The following is an 18,707-nucleotide window of genomic DNA, read 5'->3' on the forward strand; positions in this document are numbered from 1 at the left end:
AAGTCACCTATAGCACAGGGTTGTAGATGGGTTGTTCTGTGCCTTCTTGATAAGAGGCGTCCCTGGAATGTATTTATAATGTTGAGGACTTCACTTTTGTTTTTAAATTCTCATCCTACAGCTGTACCCCCTTGCGCCCTGACAATCTTTCCATGACATCTTCAGTGCACAAGACATGGAAGCTGCAAACGCTCTGATCCAGAGAGGATATGCCATCATGGGTTGTATGTGGCAGAAGCATACACTCTCCCTTAATGCATTTCTTTATTCCTGTGTCTTCATTAATGAAAAGCCAACGCATGCATTCCCAGGCTGTATCCAACAATGGCTAGCCTCAGATGCTTCAGATAAATCTGTAAGAATTGCTGTAGCGGACTGTTAGGAATTAACCTGCCCACAGAAGAAGTTTCTTCCTAACCCACATCAGTTGGCTTATGCCTCAGAACATACATTCTTGTACACACACACACATCTATATCTGTATCTACAGCAGGAAGCATATGACTGTACTCTGGATTTGATTAGCAGTAGACATTTACAGAAAAGGGCAACCTGCTTATTGTGAACTTGTATATAATGAAACCCTAAGTATAAAACCCTCTTCCACAAACACTTACTCACACATGTTGCTTTATTACATGAGTAAATCTACTCATTTAGGTGTTTGCCAGACCAGCAATTGGTGATAGAGAATGAAAAATCCCCAAATGGGTTTAATGCATTTGCAAAGTGCATAGTTCAATAGTTCACCAAGCTTCTTGTTTATCAAGCCGTTATTCTCCCAACACTGTTGTATGGGGTCGAAACTTGGACAACCTATAGACACCACTTGCAAGTCCTTGAGAGGCACCATCAACACTCTCTTTGTAAGATTCTGAAGATCAAATGGGAAGACAGGCACACCAATATTAGTGTTCTGGAAGAGGCAAAGACCTCCAGTATCGAGGCAATGATCATCCATCAGCAATTTCGCTGGACTGGTCATGTTGTCCATATGCCAGACCATCGCCTCCCAAAACAGGTCCTGTTCCCTCAGCTAAAAGAGGGGCAGCGTAATGTGGGTGGACAACTGAAGCGTTATAAGGACTTGCTGAAGGACAACCTAAAAAAGTGTAATATCGACATTGACACTTGGGAGACACTTGTCCAGGATCGCTTAAAATGTAGTGAAGTCCTACGTGATGTTCCCCTGCATTTTGAACTTCCTCGCCAACAAGCTGAAGAGGATAAGAGGTGCAGGAGGAAGGAGAGACTGGCTTCCAGTCAACAGCCAGTTGGTCATGATCCACAGCCTCCTGCTGAGCCTGAAAACATCTGCCCTCATCGTAATAGAACTTGTGGTTCAAGGATTGGCCTTATTAGCCACCTGAGGACCCATAACTCCCATGGAAGATGATCATACCCGGTAACAAGTAATCGCCCATCATCATCAGTTCAATAGTTCTGTTTCCAGAGACACCTTTTCTTGTTGGAAAAGTGTTCCATGCAAGGAACTGTATTAATTGTAACAGACGTACACTGTAGATAATGCAGAGGAGATTACAGGTGGACTGCTGTGAAAACCGGATTAACAAGGGAATCTGTATTAAGGGTTCAGAATAGAATCCAGAATACCAAAGTGATCAGATAAAGGGAGAACAAATAACAAAAGCAAGGCAACAATATTGTTTTATGTTACAGCTCCTGGGTTTCACTTCCTGAGCGTTGCAAAGAATCTTGTCAGAGTTCATCACTGTGACCATATTATAGATCTGTTCTCATTACCATATTATGGATTTTGTCTTCAAAAACATGATTTTTCAAAAGATTCTACCACTGTATATGCTGATTTCAAAACAACCAAATTTCCCAAACATTTTCAAAAAGAATCTTTGCAAAAAAATATCATCTACAATTTTGAGATTCAAAATACAATATATGTTCAGGTTTTGAATGGAGAAATTGTTTGGGATTTTCAAAGCCACAGTGAGATGATGGATACCCAGATCCCATTAATTTGGGAATTGGCCATCCAAATAAATTAAGTAGCTTTGAAAAATCTACCTACAGGGTACATTATATTGTTTTCATTCTCTAATACACTTAGAATTAGATTTATTATGTAAATACTTTTGTGTATGGAGTTCAACAGTGGTTATATTTTACAGGCTGCTTAGGGAACAGTTGGGGCAGTAATTTTAATGGCAATGAATAGCTAGATCTTGGACTTTGCTAAGATTTTATTTAAGGTCAATGGATCTTTCTGATGAGGAAGTTCTCTAGAATCTTGTTTGACAGCTTTCATTAGATCTTCTGGATCTTCAGAACTGCTGATGAGGGCAACTGCCTTAAATGATGTATCTCTGACCTCCAGTGTTGATGTACTTGTTCCTCTGTCCAATGTTTTCTTAGTTCTGTTCCATTCATGTTCCTTCCTATCCAGAATCTTTGCACTGCAATAGGGAGCATAAATTTCCGTGGTTTCCTCAAACTGTAGGCAATCCACGTTGTAGTATTTTTTCCTCACCTGCAAGACATTGTTGAACCTGTGTCCCCAAAGGATTTCTCGGGGGACGTATGAACTTCTAGACTGGTGTGAAGTTCCAGTTGAATCCCCAGTGTAGACAAATGTAACCAAGATTTCAAAACTGTCTTTGGCCAAAGCTTTCCGATCTAGACCGTATAAAGGGCTGTCATGGTCAATTTCATGAACGATGGTCACTGGTGTAACAAGTATGACCTGGTAATTTAGTAACTTCAAGTCCTTGTATTCCATTGTCATTCTCCCTTCCTTATCTTCCATGTAGCGCAGAAGCTGAGCTCTTACTGTGCCTTCAACCATGTGGTTTGGCCGGAAATCACCAATGCGCCACATGAGGCAGAGTTTATCATCTCTTAGGCCTACAGTGGCATAGTAGCTGAAGCGGATGGTCTGAGCTCTCTTTCGAGCTGTGGCCATTTTAGCCAAGGCAGCTCCAATAATGAATGTGTCAATAATACAGCTTAATACTGACTGTAGGACCACCATGAGGATCGCTACAGAGCACTCTTCAGTGACGCAACGAAAGCCATAGCCTATGGTTGTCTGGGTTTCAAGTGAGAATAAGAATGCTCCTGTGAAGCTATGCACCTTATCAACACAAGGGGTCATTTCTTCATCATGTACTAAATCTCCATGTTGGATTGCTATAAGCCAAAAGACCAAGCCGAAGAACAGCCAAGAAAGAATGTAAGATAAAGAGAATATCACAAACATATGGCGCCATTTGATGTCCACTAGTGTGGTGAATATATCAGCCACGTAGCTCTCCCATTCTCCAAAGATGTGTTTGAAATACACATTGCAGCTGCCATCCTTGTGGAGAAATCTCTTCCGCATTTTTTTTGCCCCCATTGTGGTGCATTCTTGGGCAGAGTTTTGGTAGCTGAGCTTATTTCCTTGCATGTTTACAAGCCTCTAGTGATCACAGTGCTCAGTCATCTGTCTTGTGTCGGCTCAGTGGCCCCAGGTCGCTGGACACATCCGTGGTTCCAGTGGCTAATTATTCTCTCTCCTCATTTGAAATCTACAAAAGAAAAAGAAGAGAAGAAAGTTTACTTTTGATTTCCTATGCTGGACTTTCTGTGACACCTAAACTATGCACATTACCTCTATGGTTTCAGTAACTCCTATTAAGTTGTACAAATATTAAGTATTGATTATGCCTCTCACCTCAGAAAACATCATTAATTTGGGACTGTACTTGGAAAATAAAACTTTCTGGCAATTTCCTGAACTTTTTAAAGATTTTTTATCCCATCAAAATGGACAACAAAGAAGATTTCTTTTTTCTATTTTATATATTATATTTCTAATGTTTCTCACAAGTAGCATTTGGTCAGGCTGGATTACCATGAAGCCTTAATAGGAATGACAAGCACCTGCAGATGGACCTTTTGAAGAAAGAGCTGGAATGAATGAGCTAGAATAGAGAGATTCTTGAAATGATGCACCCAGTTGCCAAGCTTAGAAACCTAAATCTGGTTGCCCAATTACAGACTGAGGCACTCAGGGGAGCTCACAGGCACACTGATACCTTACTGAAGTGTTAAGTGTCAACTGAAACAGTCCATTGAAAATGAACGTAAGCACCTACATTTCAAAATTTGGTTCCGAGGGCCAACTTCTGCTCTCAGTGACATGGCTGCAAATTCCGAGAAACTCAGCTGAAGTCAATAGACATACTTGGGATGTATAACTGTATAACTGAAAAAAGAACGTAGACCTGAATCATCATTCCCAGTATCATACCAACATGGGAGAGTATTTCACACATGCACAGTCTTCTAAGCTCTTGATGGCCCACCAAGCTCCAGAAGGACTATGCTAGCTTGCTGAAGTTTTTCTTCCACAGTTTTGCAAAGTTCTGCTAGTTATATTGCTAGAAGGGGCTAAACCTCTTTTCTACCTAGGGCTAAGCAGATGACATCATATACATGACATCAGTGGACCAGATTCTCCTCTCACATTGCTGTAAATCAGGGGTAACTCCATTGACATTAGTGGGGTTTGACTGGTATAAAACTGGTTTGAGTCAGAGGTGAATAGGGGCCTATAATCATGTCACATTGCAACATGTAATAAAAGAGAGACTGAGGTACTGACTAACCAATGCCTGGCACATTTCATGGTTATGTATACCCATGCCTAGTGGGTTTGAAACACCAACAAATCAGAGTTGATTGTAGGGCTGGCTGAAAATTTTCAAGCATAACTTTTTTGACAGAAAACTGAGTTTTCAACTGAACAACATTCTTTGTTGAAAGTGCTTGCTCTCCTCAAAAAAATCAGATTTTTCAACCAAAAACCAGTGTTCCTTCTCCCCCACCCTCTGTTTTTTTAAGTTTTTAGCTGAACATTTTTAGCTTTAGGTTTTCCAATGAAAAGTGAAACTTTCCCATGGAAGGAAATAAAACATTGGTCAACCAGCCTGGGTATTTTCCACCAACTCTGTAGTCATTTTGCATGGGCGTAAATGACCACGCAAGATTCAAGATACTGGAGAAGCTGTCCCATAGAGAGGAATATTGGATGAGCTAAATTAACAGGCCAAAAATTCTTCTTACATCTGAAGAGAATGATAGGCATGCTTAGACACTATTCCAAAAACACTTAAAAGCCAAACATACTTTCCTTTTCTTTCTTTTTCTTTTTTCTTTTTTCCCTTTTGGTACAAAAATGAATGTGACATATGGTGTCGTAGCCTCAGAATGTGGCCTTCATTAAAAAATACAACATGAATGTTTCCAAAAATACTCCTTGGAACACAGTCTTTGGAAACATTTGTATGATTTGCTTTTACTTGTGGCTTTAAATATGCACTGTAGTGTCGTCCATTGCAGACTCTTGACCTACCATTTAATAAGTTGCCGTTGAACAACGAACAAAAGTTGGGAACAGTTTTATTATTTGAAAATACTCCATGATGTGAGGTGTGAAAATGAGGCAAAATCTGATCAAAGACCAATATGATTTCAAATGAAAAAACATGCTTAGGGTTATAATTGTTGTTCTTGTTGACTGGTTCAAACAATAGTTCCTTAAGAAACCACAAACATCATGGGATTCTGAGAGCAAGAAAACAGTTCATAAATCAAGGGCTACTGAGTTGACTCTGCTCTCTACTGCTTCCAACAGAAAATCATCATGTTTGAAAAATGGCATTCCATTGGAACCATCTTAAATTCTAATGGTGCTGGCAACCGGTTTCTTCTCAAGCACATTCTACTGCACATAAAGCCCTGGAGAGCTTTGATTTTACAGTAACGTGTGAGATGCCAGGAACAGTATTTGAACATATGCTTGTACAATGCTTAACACAATGGGACTTTGATTTCAGTTCAGGCCTCTACATACTACTGTGTTACAAATAGTATTATCTATACATTCATGAATATTAGTATGTAAGTATTTTTGGCATTATCGTGAAGACATGCAACAAAACTGTAGGTAACAATTTTCAAAAGCAGCTATGTGATTTAGCAGCCCAAATTCCATTGAAAGTCTGCAATTTAGGCTCCTAAGTCATTTAGGTATTTTAAAATATCTTGCCCTGTATCTTAGATTTGTGATTAAAGAAAAACCAAGCCAATAATATGAAAAAAATCTGAACATGTTAAGGTTGACCTATGAGTAAATTTCATGTAGTAAATATTTTATATTGACCGATGATATTGAATGTATCTTCAAAGTATTAAAGCCCATCTTCCAATACCCTAAAATAGATGGGTCAGTATTTTAATCCCCTTTTATCAATGGGGAAATTGAGATACAGAGAAGTCACATGACTTTCCAATAACAAATCAAAGATCGAGCTAGACTCTGAACTCAGATATTATTGGCTCCAAGTTCTGGTCTAAATCCATTGTGTCATTATTCCTTTTGTAGAATAATGTGAGGACTATTATTATTTGCCTTTTAATGGAGAGATTTTTCAAAAGAAGCTAAGGGACTTAGGCGCATACATCCCATTTACCTACAATGGGACTTCTGCTCCAAAATCTTTTAAGTGAGTCTATTTTGCTCTTTGCCTCAGCATGAAGGGATGGACGAGATGACCTACTGAGCTCCCTTTCAGACCTACATTTCTATGATCCCGTAAAATTGTCCTCCTAAAAGGAATGGATGAAACCTTGTCTGAAAAGACACATGAAATTCTATGAACTGGACTAAAGGTTTTGCCATCTAGTAAAGATTAACAGAAAAAGAATTGATTCTGAGACATGCTCCTCTCACTAAAGCTCATGGATCAGTTGCTGCAAATGAATCTCAGATATTGCCAAGGAACATTTTTGTGCTAACACACTAACTCTTTTTTTGTTCCTGGCCATGAGCATGAACATCATAATCCTCTTTTTTCTTTCCCCTCCTCCTCTCTCCTCTCCAACCATTTTGCTCTCTTCATCAGCGCAGGAAGTGTGTCGAAATTTACAAGACTCTTGCTGAGTAGATTTACTTCTTGTTATTGTATCTGAAAGAAAGAAAGAAAGAAAGAAAGAAAGAAAGAAAGAAAGAAAGAAAGAAAGAAAGAAAGAAAGAAAACTGGTTGCTGCTAGAAATGGAGCAGTAAGGCTGAGCTGGGTAGGAAGGTGCATAGCAATGGACAAATTTCAGAAGGGATAGAGATTCCGTGAGGGTAAACATCCCTAGCTTCAGAGGTTGATCCAAAGCTTCTATATGAACCCCAGAGGTCTAGAAATCAGGCCAGAGATCAGAACTCTCTTCTTAATTATTTGAACCAAGATCAGGATCCAACTTTGAGAGACAGTCCCTGTCCAAAAGAGCTATAATGATTGGAGCTGAGCACCTACCTCACACTGGTGCATTTGAAAATCTACCCCCGAAATTAACCAGACAGACAAAAGGCAGAAGGGGGAGTAATGCATAGAGGTGAAATAACTTCTCCAAGGTCACAAAGAGGTCAGTGGCAGAGTCAAGCATAGACTCGGGTCTTCTGACTCTCAGACAAGGATGTGAGTCATGCAAACTTGTATATATCATTATTTTCACCTCTTCTCGTGAGTGGAACCCAAGTCTGAAGAGCCGTATAAAAAAAGCAGACAAAGGGAAAAAATGTATACATTTTTTTCAAATCTCAAAATAGCTCCAATTTGGTTCAATGTTGGATGAAGGTATTGAGGGGTTCTCATCGTGTCTGAATGCTCTTTGGCCATCTCCCAAGACCTGAACTCTGATTTGAATTTTGTCAACTTGGTCAGAGAAGCAATAGCTTTGGAGCATTGAGCATCCAGCTGAAGTCTTTGGACACTCACAGTAAACATGCGTTCCAACTAAATCACGTAATTTTGAGCTTATTGAGTGTGACAGTGTCACTTTAAATCAAGCGTACTGTAGCACCTTCACCTAATACCCTATTAGTTGCTGTTACACCCATGATGAAGCTAGTTTCCCCATCATTATGTAAACTAATAGAGGTGAATTTTTGTTCAATGATACGTCAGTCAACAGTCTGGTTGTAAAATATTAAGCAAAACAGTGTGAAAATCTTTGTTCCAAAATAATGCTATTCTGAGAATCAGATTAAATCAAAAGGAAAACAATCTGAAACCTGCAAATGAAATTGTGTACTCTCCCTCTAACCCCTGATGCATTCAGTGAATCTCACTTTAGCGTTGGCTTAGCAATCGCGTCACACTTTCCCACCACATGTTGGAGGGGGGGCTGAAAGTTTTCCAGTTTTGTACATTGTTGTGTAACCCTGGATGACTTTCAGTTCAGAGACAAGAAATGTGAAGAGCTGAAATATTTAGAACTGGTTTGGAACTGATTCATACTCTAGTTCCTCTTTTTAAAAAACAAAACAAAACAAAATCTATTATAGGTTGAAGAATCTCAAATGAGGCCTTTTCCTTGATTATTCTTCTGCAAAGGGAACATTTACTTCTCCCAGCACAGGAAGGTACTGAGATTATCTCTTGGTTGTCTGAAAGTTTTCATCCATCCACATGCTCTAGTAGGCTACTATCTCACTAATCCCTCACCCTATTTTTCTATGACTGCCAAAGCAGTCCTTTTTTGGCCCTAGGATACCTGTTCTTACCCAACTTGTCCCTCTCCTCCTCTACAGACAGAAAGAGTCTTCACTAGTCCCAGTTTCAAATAATGTCTTACCCACTCCTGACTCAAGTCTCATTATACCTTCTTCTCTAGCACGATTCCTTTTGTAGCCAAAGTTCCTCACCATGGCTCAAGTCCCAGCCAGTGATGGAATCCTCAAATCAGTGATCTGCATTAAGGCACCTATCCAGTTAAGCATGTGATTAACTTTAAGCATGTGAGTACTTGCACTGATTTCAGTGAAACTACTCATGAGATTAGGTTCTTTGCTGGATCAGGGCCTAAACAGCTGGTCCTGCAACATAGAACATCAGAGTTGGAAGGGACCTCAGGGGGTCATCTAGTCCAACCCCCTGCTCAAAGCAGGACCAGTCCCCAATGTTTGCCTCAGATCCCTAAATGACCCTCCTGAAGGATTGAACTCACAATCCTGGGTTTAGCAGGCCGATGCTCAAACCACTGATCTGTCCCTCCGCCCATCGATTAAGTCAATGTGTGTTTTAATACTGATATCAGGAAGAGCAGGATCTGGACCATCGCAATGAGACATAGTCAGAGGTTTAAATGCAGAGTAATTCCTCTGAAGTCAACGGAGTGAAGTTTTTCAAATCAAATTACTCTCGTTTCTCTTTCATATGAATTCTGTGTCCTCGTTTTGTTCTCTTCAGTTTGTATGTTTGAATCACAGTCAATCCAGGGTGCTAAGGCTGCAATATACCAACTGGCAACAGTATTGTACTGAACAGATGTTTCTTCAGATATTTGTTTCAGTTCTAGTAGTAGCATCCCATAAGCGTTGCCTTTTCCCTACATCATTTTACATATTTAAAGACTGTTCTTTTAAAAAAAAATCCAAACAAAGAAATAAAAAGAAGCTCTGTATGGGCTGAGATCTGAGATGGGCAGAAGAAAAAAAAATATCCTTCTTGGACTACCCATTCCAAACCTCAGTAAGAGACAGAAGACTTAAAATATCAATATAAAAGTGTTTATTAAACATTTTAAAAGGCAGACATAAATAGCATGTAGCACCAGACAGTTGCACAGACTTTAAAGTCATGCAATGGTACTGTAATCGGCACTGGAACAACTCACAGCAACAAATACATTGACATTTAATTCATCTAAGTAAAACAGATCTTGTTTAAAAGAGAGAGAGAGAGAGAGAGGGAGAGAGAGAGAGAAGGCATTTGGCCATTGAGGGTTGACAAAAGAGGCTTGGAAGTTGATTTCACTTGGTAACTTACTAAGATAGGTGACCAGGTTCAGAGTTAAAGAAATGATCCAGAGCTTTGTCCAAAACTAAGACCAACTCCCAGATCTGGGGTAAAAGAAATATTTTAATGTTATTTTAGCCCTATGCACTGGCTGGCTTTAGCCAGGATCAAGCTGTGGAAATATTGAAATACCGTGAGAAATGGAAAGCACATGCAACTTGAAACTGATGATTTTGGGGCTCCCTACTAATCTCAGTCTCTTGGCAAATTTGGGGAGGCAGAGAACCTAAAATGTTGTTATTTCAGGGATTCCCACTTTCTGTTTTTAAGTGCCTTTAAAGGGGGCATATAAGAACCCAGACAGTTAGGGCTTGATCTCACCAGCTTCTGTGCAGTGGCAGCCAGAGATAGCATTCAAAGTTCTGGTGTTGGGACGCAAGTATCAGAATGCCCTTTAAATCACCGGAAGGGTCCCTGGGTCCTGCCAGACCACTAGAGCACCAGCACTTTAAAGATGGTGTGCTTGGCACATGGTGTATCCCTAGAGGTTTGCTGAACACAATAAGCATGAGCACACGCAACAGAAGAGATGCTTGTCTGATCTCATTCGTGTGGAGGTCAGTGCAAACCTCTCACTGACTTCAGTGGAAGCAGGCCCAGGCTCTTAATGCATTTTAGGTGAGAAGCAGTTAAATATAAGCATGAATGCTGAGCCTAATTTCCTCCTCTCTCATGTTCTTCCTCCTTCTCTCTGACATGCTGATCTCCATTATGAGCACAGTGAAGGTTAATTTCAGCAGCTCTGATGGTTGATAAGCTTAGGTTTGGTTGTTTCTCCAGATTTCTCCACACAAGGAGTCTCAGGGGTTACATGTAGGGGTCAGCCTAAGGAGGCATAGAACAATCCTCCCCAAACTTTGAGAACTTTTCCATCAGCTCTTGCTGGCAAAGGACAGTAGAACAGTTTGTTGCAGCTCTAAATAGGACATGATGTAATATAATAATATACTCAACAAGGTAAATGGAAGGTCAGGAACAATGATAGAATCAGATTAGATAATGCTGGCCACTTTCAGTTAACAGAGCCTACACCCTCAATCCCTTTATTTGCAGTGTTTCACTGCTGCCATCTCTGCTCTCAAAAACTGACTATTTTTTAATAGTATGTAGATTTGGGGGCTCGGAAGGGCTGGTTTTGTAATGTGATTGTATAGTCTAAAGCCAGACCTCTAGTATCAAGGTATTACATTTCCCATTACATTGATTTGTTACAGTATATTTACAGCTCCCTGAGGCAGAAAACGTACATCCCTTTACACATCAGACTGTACCAAGCACAGTGCTAGCATCCACCAAATATTCAAATAATAAATAATAATGACAAGGCTGCGATGCAAGTGTTCAGAGCCAGTTTTGCAAAGTCATTGAGTTTAAGACCAGAAGAAACCACCAAATCATTGCGCCTGGTGGCCTGTGACTTACAGGAGGTCAAACACCACCCACCAGCTACACGTCAAATCCAACAATCAGAATTAGACCAAAGTATCGCAGCCCTCAGGAGACTAAACTAGTACGATCCACAGGCAGAGGACAGGAGGGACTGAGGGTGCACCAGTGCCTGAGATCCTCCAGTGGTAGGGAATTGATTTAGTCAGAGGTAGTCAGATAATCCTAGCAAGTGACCATGCCCCATGCTGCCCTGTCTTTCCAATTCTGCCCTTTATTTAAGCTCGTCTGTAGAGTACGAAAGGTGGAGAAATATTTCAGAGTAGTCTTCATGATGATAGGTTAGTGACTGCAGCATGGTGTGGGGAGTTTGATTGCTACATGCTCTATTGCGCACACACACACACACACACGCAATATATATAAAAAGCTGGAGAGGAGGAAGTGTTGGCTAGTTGTGATTGAATGGGATCTCTTGTGGCTATATGAATCCTGCCAGCTGACTAACCAGTGCCTTTGGTAATCCAAGTTCACTAGAGGTCTGATGCAAAATCCACTGAAGTCAATGGAAAGACTGATTGTTTCAAACAGGTTTTGGGTCCGACACTAGGTGCTCAGGTATCATGGTAGTGGATGCAGTTAATAGGTTGGGTAAGATCAGTTCAAGAGAGGAGTAAGAGGTGAGGAGACTGCCTCACTATAGAGGATCAAGAGCATAAGAGAAGATGGGATTGCCCGACTGGAGGAGGAGACAGGTGGTACCAATAATAGGTACAGACTAAATGATGTATTGGAGGAAGGCAAGCATGGAAGGATCATGAACTAACACTGAGAGCTTGTAGCACAGACCTAGAGTGATTATGGACGCATGGCTCACAATAAAGCTTGTGTGAAGTGTCTCCCTTCGGATAGTCCTCTTGGATCATTTGGCATTAAATACTTTGATTAAGAAATCCAATTCAGAGGGAAAAATCTGGCACAAATTTGTGATCGCCCATCTTCCTCAGCAGTCATGCTGCAGAGTTCCTGAGGGATCATATCACATAATACTTGCTTGATGTATTCTTTTGTCTCATCCTACATGGTCCACATGGATGAAATGACAGTTGCTTGGAATACAACCCTAGAAAGAGAACTACCAAATTAAAGACGGGAAGGCAATGCAAAGGGTATTGTCTGAGGTTGCTGGAAAAAAAATGTCATTATCATGTCAGATTGCAGCTCTAACAGTTTCTACTGACTCAAGAATTCGAGCTATGAAAATACTGGCACTCTGGCACTTCAGAGGATAGTAGGGGTTTCTTCAGAATGGCATTTGTTCAGTTATTCAGCAACCGAGAAATTGCTCCCTTCATCTTTTGCGTTGATGGGTCATTTTTCCCCCCTGCTTTGGACTTACAGGAGAACAATAATCCTCTCAGAAATTAGATGTTTTACACGGCCGATCCACTGGTGAATATGGTGACCTATTTGTATGTTACAGGACATGCAGGTGTGGATTGTTTCTTTCAAATATGTGACATGAAACCTAAAACCATTCACATCCAGTAGGTTTTAACAGGGCACTATTGGTATTAATATTGTTCTTCATAAAGAATTATTTAATCATTATTATGGGCCTGCTGCCACTGAGTTCGCTTGGGACAGGCCTGATAAAACATCCCGCCTTCCCCTCACAAAGCTGTTTACAAGTACAGCACAGTGATTCATCATAAAAACATTATAAACACAATAGAAATACACTGTGATTAAAAACAAAAAGCAGGTGAGTAGGGATATTTTGCCTGAACATCATGGGCCACATCCCCAGCTGGTATAAATTGCCTTGGCTCCTTTGATTTCAATGACATCATGTCAATTTACACCAGCTGAGGATCTGGTTTTTAAAAGTGCGTAATACAGAAAATGCAGGGCCCCCCAATGTCGGACCAGACCCATGCTTTATCTAGTCTGGAATCCTTCATCTTGTAGAGGAACGTTAATACTCTTCTATTTCAACTAGCCAACTGTGCAATGTTATATATGTTAGAAAAATGCCTACCTAGTGTGCTTATCAGCTGACACACAGAAGAAAAATGATATTACCATGTTAATATGATCTAATCTCTATCACATTATCTAATCCTTTTTCTGCAAGACAAATGATGCTTCTATGGTCCATCCCAACCTCTTTACTCTGCAACTTCAGCATGGATGGCCCATTTATGCACACAACCTCCAGAAGGGTGCCACATTCTTAAAGGAACAGGGATGACAGCTAAAAGAGTATGTGGTATGAGCTCTGGAGTGAACAACTCCCAGGATCTTATGGGAATTTAATGCAATTTAGTAATATCAAGAAAATAGGATCCATATTAATTCCAGCTGTAGACCACAGGGGCCATGGAACATGGGAAATGGGGGTGGGGCTGACACTCCTATAGTGGAAATATTGTGTGGGCTGTGCCCCTACATGTAAACTTGGAGGCAAGGGCAGGACCCAAAGATGGGCTCAGAAGTAAGTAGGAACCTGCAGGACATCCTTCCCAGCCTGGAGCCAGCTGCCCCCTCTATCCACCCTCTTCCCCCTGGTAAGTCTTAGTACCTTCTCTCTCTTCCCCTCCTATCTCTCTGCCCTCCCATTCTCAGGGAACTTCTGCCTCCTTGGTAGACTATGTGCTCTTCCCTTGCCAAAGGATAATGCAGGGTGGGCAGAGTTCTCTCCTCGTGGGAATCTCCATTTTTTCAACCATATCCAAACGTCACTGTGTTCCCATGTAGAACATGGGTCTCATGTACAAAATTAAATTTAAATGAGAGGTATCCCGAGCCTGGAAAGCAAAATAGAATTAAAAATCTCTGACAAGAATGTGATCTACACTCTGAATACCCCAGGTTCTATGGGGATGACCCTCAGTTGTAAATTGGCCTAGCTCCATTGAAGCCAATGGTTAAGTTCAGTGACTTACACAAATTGAGAATATGGCCCATATGCTTATGGACTATATGGGACAAAGCTAGCTACCATCTCCAAAGGAGTGCAGGTTTTCCAAGCAGCAGAGGCAGGGCCATTCTGTAGCAATGGTTGGTCATTTTGCTGCTATGGAGGATGAGGGGTGAGATATGGGGTGAGCATACTGGTACTGTGGTAGTGGTTGACATAAATCAAAATCAGAGCATTAATGCTGATGGGGATCATGCTGGTGCAACACTGCAGCCATCTAGAATCATCAGGAGCCTCCATGAGGAAAAATTAGGCAACATGATTTCTTACAGCATATATATATATATATATATATATATATATATATATATATATATATATATATTAGGGTTTTTTTAATGAAATAAGTGATTTTAGGGCTCTCATGGCCAATATCACATATTAGTACTGATTGAATTCCTCCAATTACTGTAGAACAGGTCATACATGGCCAGCATCAAAGCAAGCTTCCCCCAGGCCCTGCTCCAACAGTGCCCCTTACTGTGCAAAGTTCAATGAGTTTGGGTCACAGGATTTCAAGCAAGTAGGCTGTGAGTTTACACCCACTAGGTAAGGTTCAGACCTGGGGCAAACAAGTGCATTCCCTTGATGTAAGTGTATTTGTACATGTTCACAACACCAGGTCTGAATTTGATCTTTCTGTCTCCCCACAAAACTCTCAAACTTAGTCAGATCTGCTGAATTTCATATAGTTTTGCATCTCTCTGAGACATACAGTTTACAAAGCAATAAATCAAACTAGGCTGGCTCAAAACTGGGCCAAGGTTTTGAACCAATAGTTCATAACCCTGGACTGAGTTTGCAACGAAACTTAAAATGAAGCAAGTGTCCTGTGATTTCATGCTTCACTGTAAACATTTCACAGAGTTCTAGGCTTAACCTTTTCTGAAGCGGACTCTCTTAGGGTCCATTCTCCAGGTCATAAAATCCAGCTTCTTTCTGCCAAAACACACTCTGTTTTTCAATAGTGGCCAAGATATTCAAAAGATGCCTGATAACTGGGTGTCTCTATTTTTGGTTGCCCAACTTGAGAGACCTTAAAGGGGCCAGGTTTTCAGAAAGTGCTCTCTGAAAGCCAGGTCACTTTATGTTGTCTCAGGCAGGGTAATCAAACATCACTAGCCATTTTTGAAAATCTTGCCAATGTTGTTTTCTTGTGTGTAAAGGTCACTGAAAGATGGACCGAGACCAAGGACTAATTTCTGTGGATCACAAAACAGCTGCAGATGGCAACAATGTTTGGTTACTACTGATCTCAGTTTCACAAATCAATGACCTTGATGTGAATCTCATTACAATTCCCAGAAGCTGTCCTGTCCCACCTAATAAAATAAGATGCTGATGGAATTAGTATGGCCTTTATATTTTCAAAACTAAAATAGGGTGGAGTTGTAAAAAATATCATATTTCTTCACTTCAGGGAGCAAATGGAAGGGTGAAGAAAGAGGGAGAGAGAAAAAACTAAAAATAAAACAGGTAAATAAAACTAATCCCATCCAGGCTGATCTAATTGTTTAGGAAATCTCACCAGAAAACCTGTGCTTTCCAGCCTAATTTCCCAATCAAAGAGGTTGAGATAAGTGCTGGCTCAGTATTGAGTCAAACAATGTATCTGTTTTTTTAGGAAAAGGGTTGGATGATTTTCTGACCGATATTAACACATGTAGTTATGCAAGCTAAAATGAGGGTGATCAAATTTTATGTTCCTGGATGTCAACTTGTCAATGGCTACATAGGCCAGGAAGATATTTTTCCTCCCATGTACATCTTGGCACTATTGGCTTTGGGTATTCACACTTGTGCAGAGGTCTCTGTTTCATAGTTTAAAGCCAGAAGGGACCATTAGATCATCAAGTCAGATCTCCTGTATAACATAGGCCATTAAATTACACCCCAAAACCACATTATTAAGACCAAAAACTTAAGTTAGACTAAAGCATTTCAGTCCTCAAGAAGCTAAATTGTTGTGTGCCAGACGCAGAGAACTGGAGAGACTGAGGTGTCACCAAGGCCTGAAGTCTCTGAGATTCGATGAAGTGAGATGGGCCCACATGATCCAAGCAGGTGTTCCATGTTCCATGCTGCAGAGGAAGGTGAAAAAACCCAAGAGGTCTCAATTCAGACCTATTTTAAGGGCTTCAGTGAGAAGAAAGAGGTGTATTGGTGCTTAGCACAGAGCTGAATTTCCCCCTTTGTGCATTAATTGAGATAAGGCTGACAGCTTTCCCTGAGATATCAGGACAGGAGCATCTTAGATGGCATAATGGAGTCTGTGGGCCTGTGGTCTGATCTGGTCAGGCAACTCCAATAGTCCTATGGCTCATCCCAAGTTTTAGATGCTTTATCCAAAACGAAAGGAGCCTCCAAATCTTTTGGGGGTTCATTTATCACATCTTTTTATCAGCTTTTGAAATATAGTAAGCAGGGTATGCAGGGCCTCATCCAAAGCCCAATGCAAAGACTCTCACTGACTGCAATTGGTTTTGGATTAGGGCCCTATCACTGGATTTCTCAAGCAGACAGTATCCCAGTTTGATTTTTAGGACTGGCTGGCTTGCTAAAATTACAGCAATTGCTTTCGTGGCACAAAAGTTTTCTTTTAAGTTTGATTACTTCCCCCTCCTCCCTTCCCACAGAAACAGATCTGCAAGTTTATCTGTCTTCAGGCTTCATCCCATGGAGCACTGGGATTCCCATACAGGGTGCTCAGATCCCAATAGCGTCAATGGGAATTTAGGGCACGGGTAGCAAAGGAGTGCAATCTGTACTTCTCAAGAGACTCCCAGCATCTCTGGGAGTTGACCCACTCGTGTGTACTTCCATATGAGGGTCAGCTTCCCAGAAAGGCCACAAGTGACCTGGAAAGGTAGGTTACTCTGAGTCTAGGCAGCTGCTTTTGCCAAATCTCCTGCTCAGCATGTTGTTGGCCACAGCTGTTGTTTTCAATTGCCATTTTCCTCCTGAGTCCAATAATACTTTAATTTACAGTATGCTGGTGTTTTGAGAGGCAGATAATTAAAATAACCTGTAAGGGAAAAGTCGTGTGTGTGTGTGTTTGGACTGTACACTTACAGATCCTTAGTTTCATCTTAGTGTGTGGGTTTTATGAGTTCTATTCTATATTGAAGTTCATATGCCATCCCCATCAGTATGGTATTTCAGCACCCAATTTAGGCCCTTGAATCTCAGATATCAATGTGAGTATAAATATGGTTGAGAAGGATGAAGAGATTCCCCTTGGCTCCCTACTCTTCTTCCTTTACACCCTCCCACTGGGCAATTTCATCCACCCATCAGAAGATAGGAATTACCAAACCAGATCAGATGTGAGATCCATCTAGTCCGGTAGCCTGTCTCTGACAGTGGCCAGAACCAGATGCTTCAGAGGAAGGTGCAAGAAACTCTGCATTGCGCAGATGTGGGGTAATCTGCCCCTCCCCATTAGGTCTCCTGCTGATCCCTTGAGTCATAAATTGGTTCAGTCCCTGAAGCACGAGATTTAAATCTCTTCCAACATTTGTGTCAGCATTAACTATAATGCTGGCTTTTGTTATCCATATGAATGTTCAAACCCTTTGGCTTTAACTTCCATCTCTGCACCAGTGGCTCATAGATCTACCTCTCCACTCATAATGTCTCCTTCCTCCTAGTCCTGCATCTCAGCTTGTCTTTTGGACCATCTCTTTTGGGATATCTTCATGTCAGCATCATCTCTGGAGGCTGACACAATGGAGATAGTGAACTCTCTCTCTCTCTCTGTTGCGGCTTTCATCACCCTATCACACATTCCTTTGAGACACTGAACTTGGTCTTTCCAATTAGGAACAAAAGTTCCTCTCATGCATTTTAAAGAGAGACTTTCACAATAGAAAAAACTTAACAATGTGTTCTGATTTAACATCAATTATCCTCATCTCACTCGGTGTATTGCTTTCTGTGCATTTCATAGAATATTTCATGCCAACTTCTCCTAGCTATTTCTTACTTTAAAAAAAAGATTTGCTACAACAGTTTCTCTTACTTCACTTCTTATGGAAAAGTCCAATAGAATTAAATACATTGAACTAAGAAGGTTCTACAGAATCTTAATTGGGTTCTACACATTAAAATCATATAGACCTCAATGGACCTATGCCCATTTACACCAATTGAGAATGTGGCTCACAAAATTTATAGAAAATGAAATCCCTTCTATAGAATGTACACCAACTAGAAAATTATATCTTGGCTACAGATTCCTGTAGGATGGTTTAAACATTGAACAGAAAAAATACCATTCTCCATGAAATTCTATCCGGCTTTTTTAATAAGAGACACTGCATCTATGAAATGGATAAAAATGCCTTGGAGGATGAGCAAAGAGCTGATTGGAGACCTCTTAATTATGTCATCCAAGCAGTGTGTAAATTAGCTGTTACCACTCAAGAAAGAGATTTTGGAGTCAGGGTGTTAGGAACCATTAGGA

General features: G+C 40.7%; 1 protein-coding gene across 1 annotated transcript in view; it reads right to left on the bottom strand.

Annotated features, from left to right (window-relative positions):
• Positions 1-613: 613 nt before the first annotated feature.
• Positions 614-18,707, bottom strand: part of KCNJ16 (potassium inwardly rectifying channel subfamily J member 16) — a 48,373-nt gene continuing 30,279 nt past the window's right edge. The window contains exon 3 of the mRNA XM_048818894.2: positions 614-3,545. Within this exon, the coding sequence (XP_048674851.2) occupies positions 2,195-3,424 (1,230 nt within the window). The 5' untranslated portion in view covers positions 3,425-3,545 and the 3' untranslated portion in view covers positions 614-2,194. The remainder of the gene's footprint in view (positions 3,546-18,707) is intronic.

Source organism: Caretta caretta, chromosome 14 (genome assembly GCF_965140235.1).
Source record: "Caretta caretta isolate rCarCar2 chromosome 14, rCarCar1.hap1, whole genome shotgun sequence".
NCBI classification, from domain to species: domain Eukaryota; kingdom Metazoa; phylum Chordata; order Testudines; family Cheloniidae; genus Caretta; species Caretta caretta.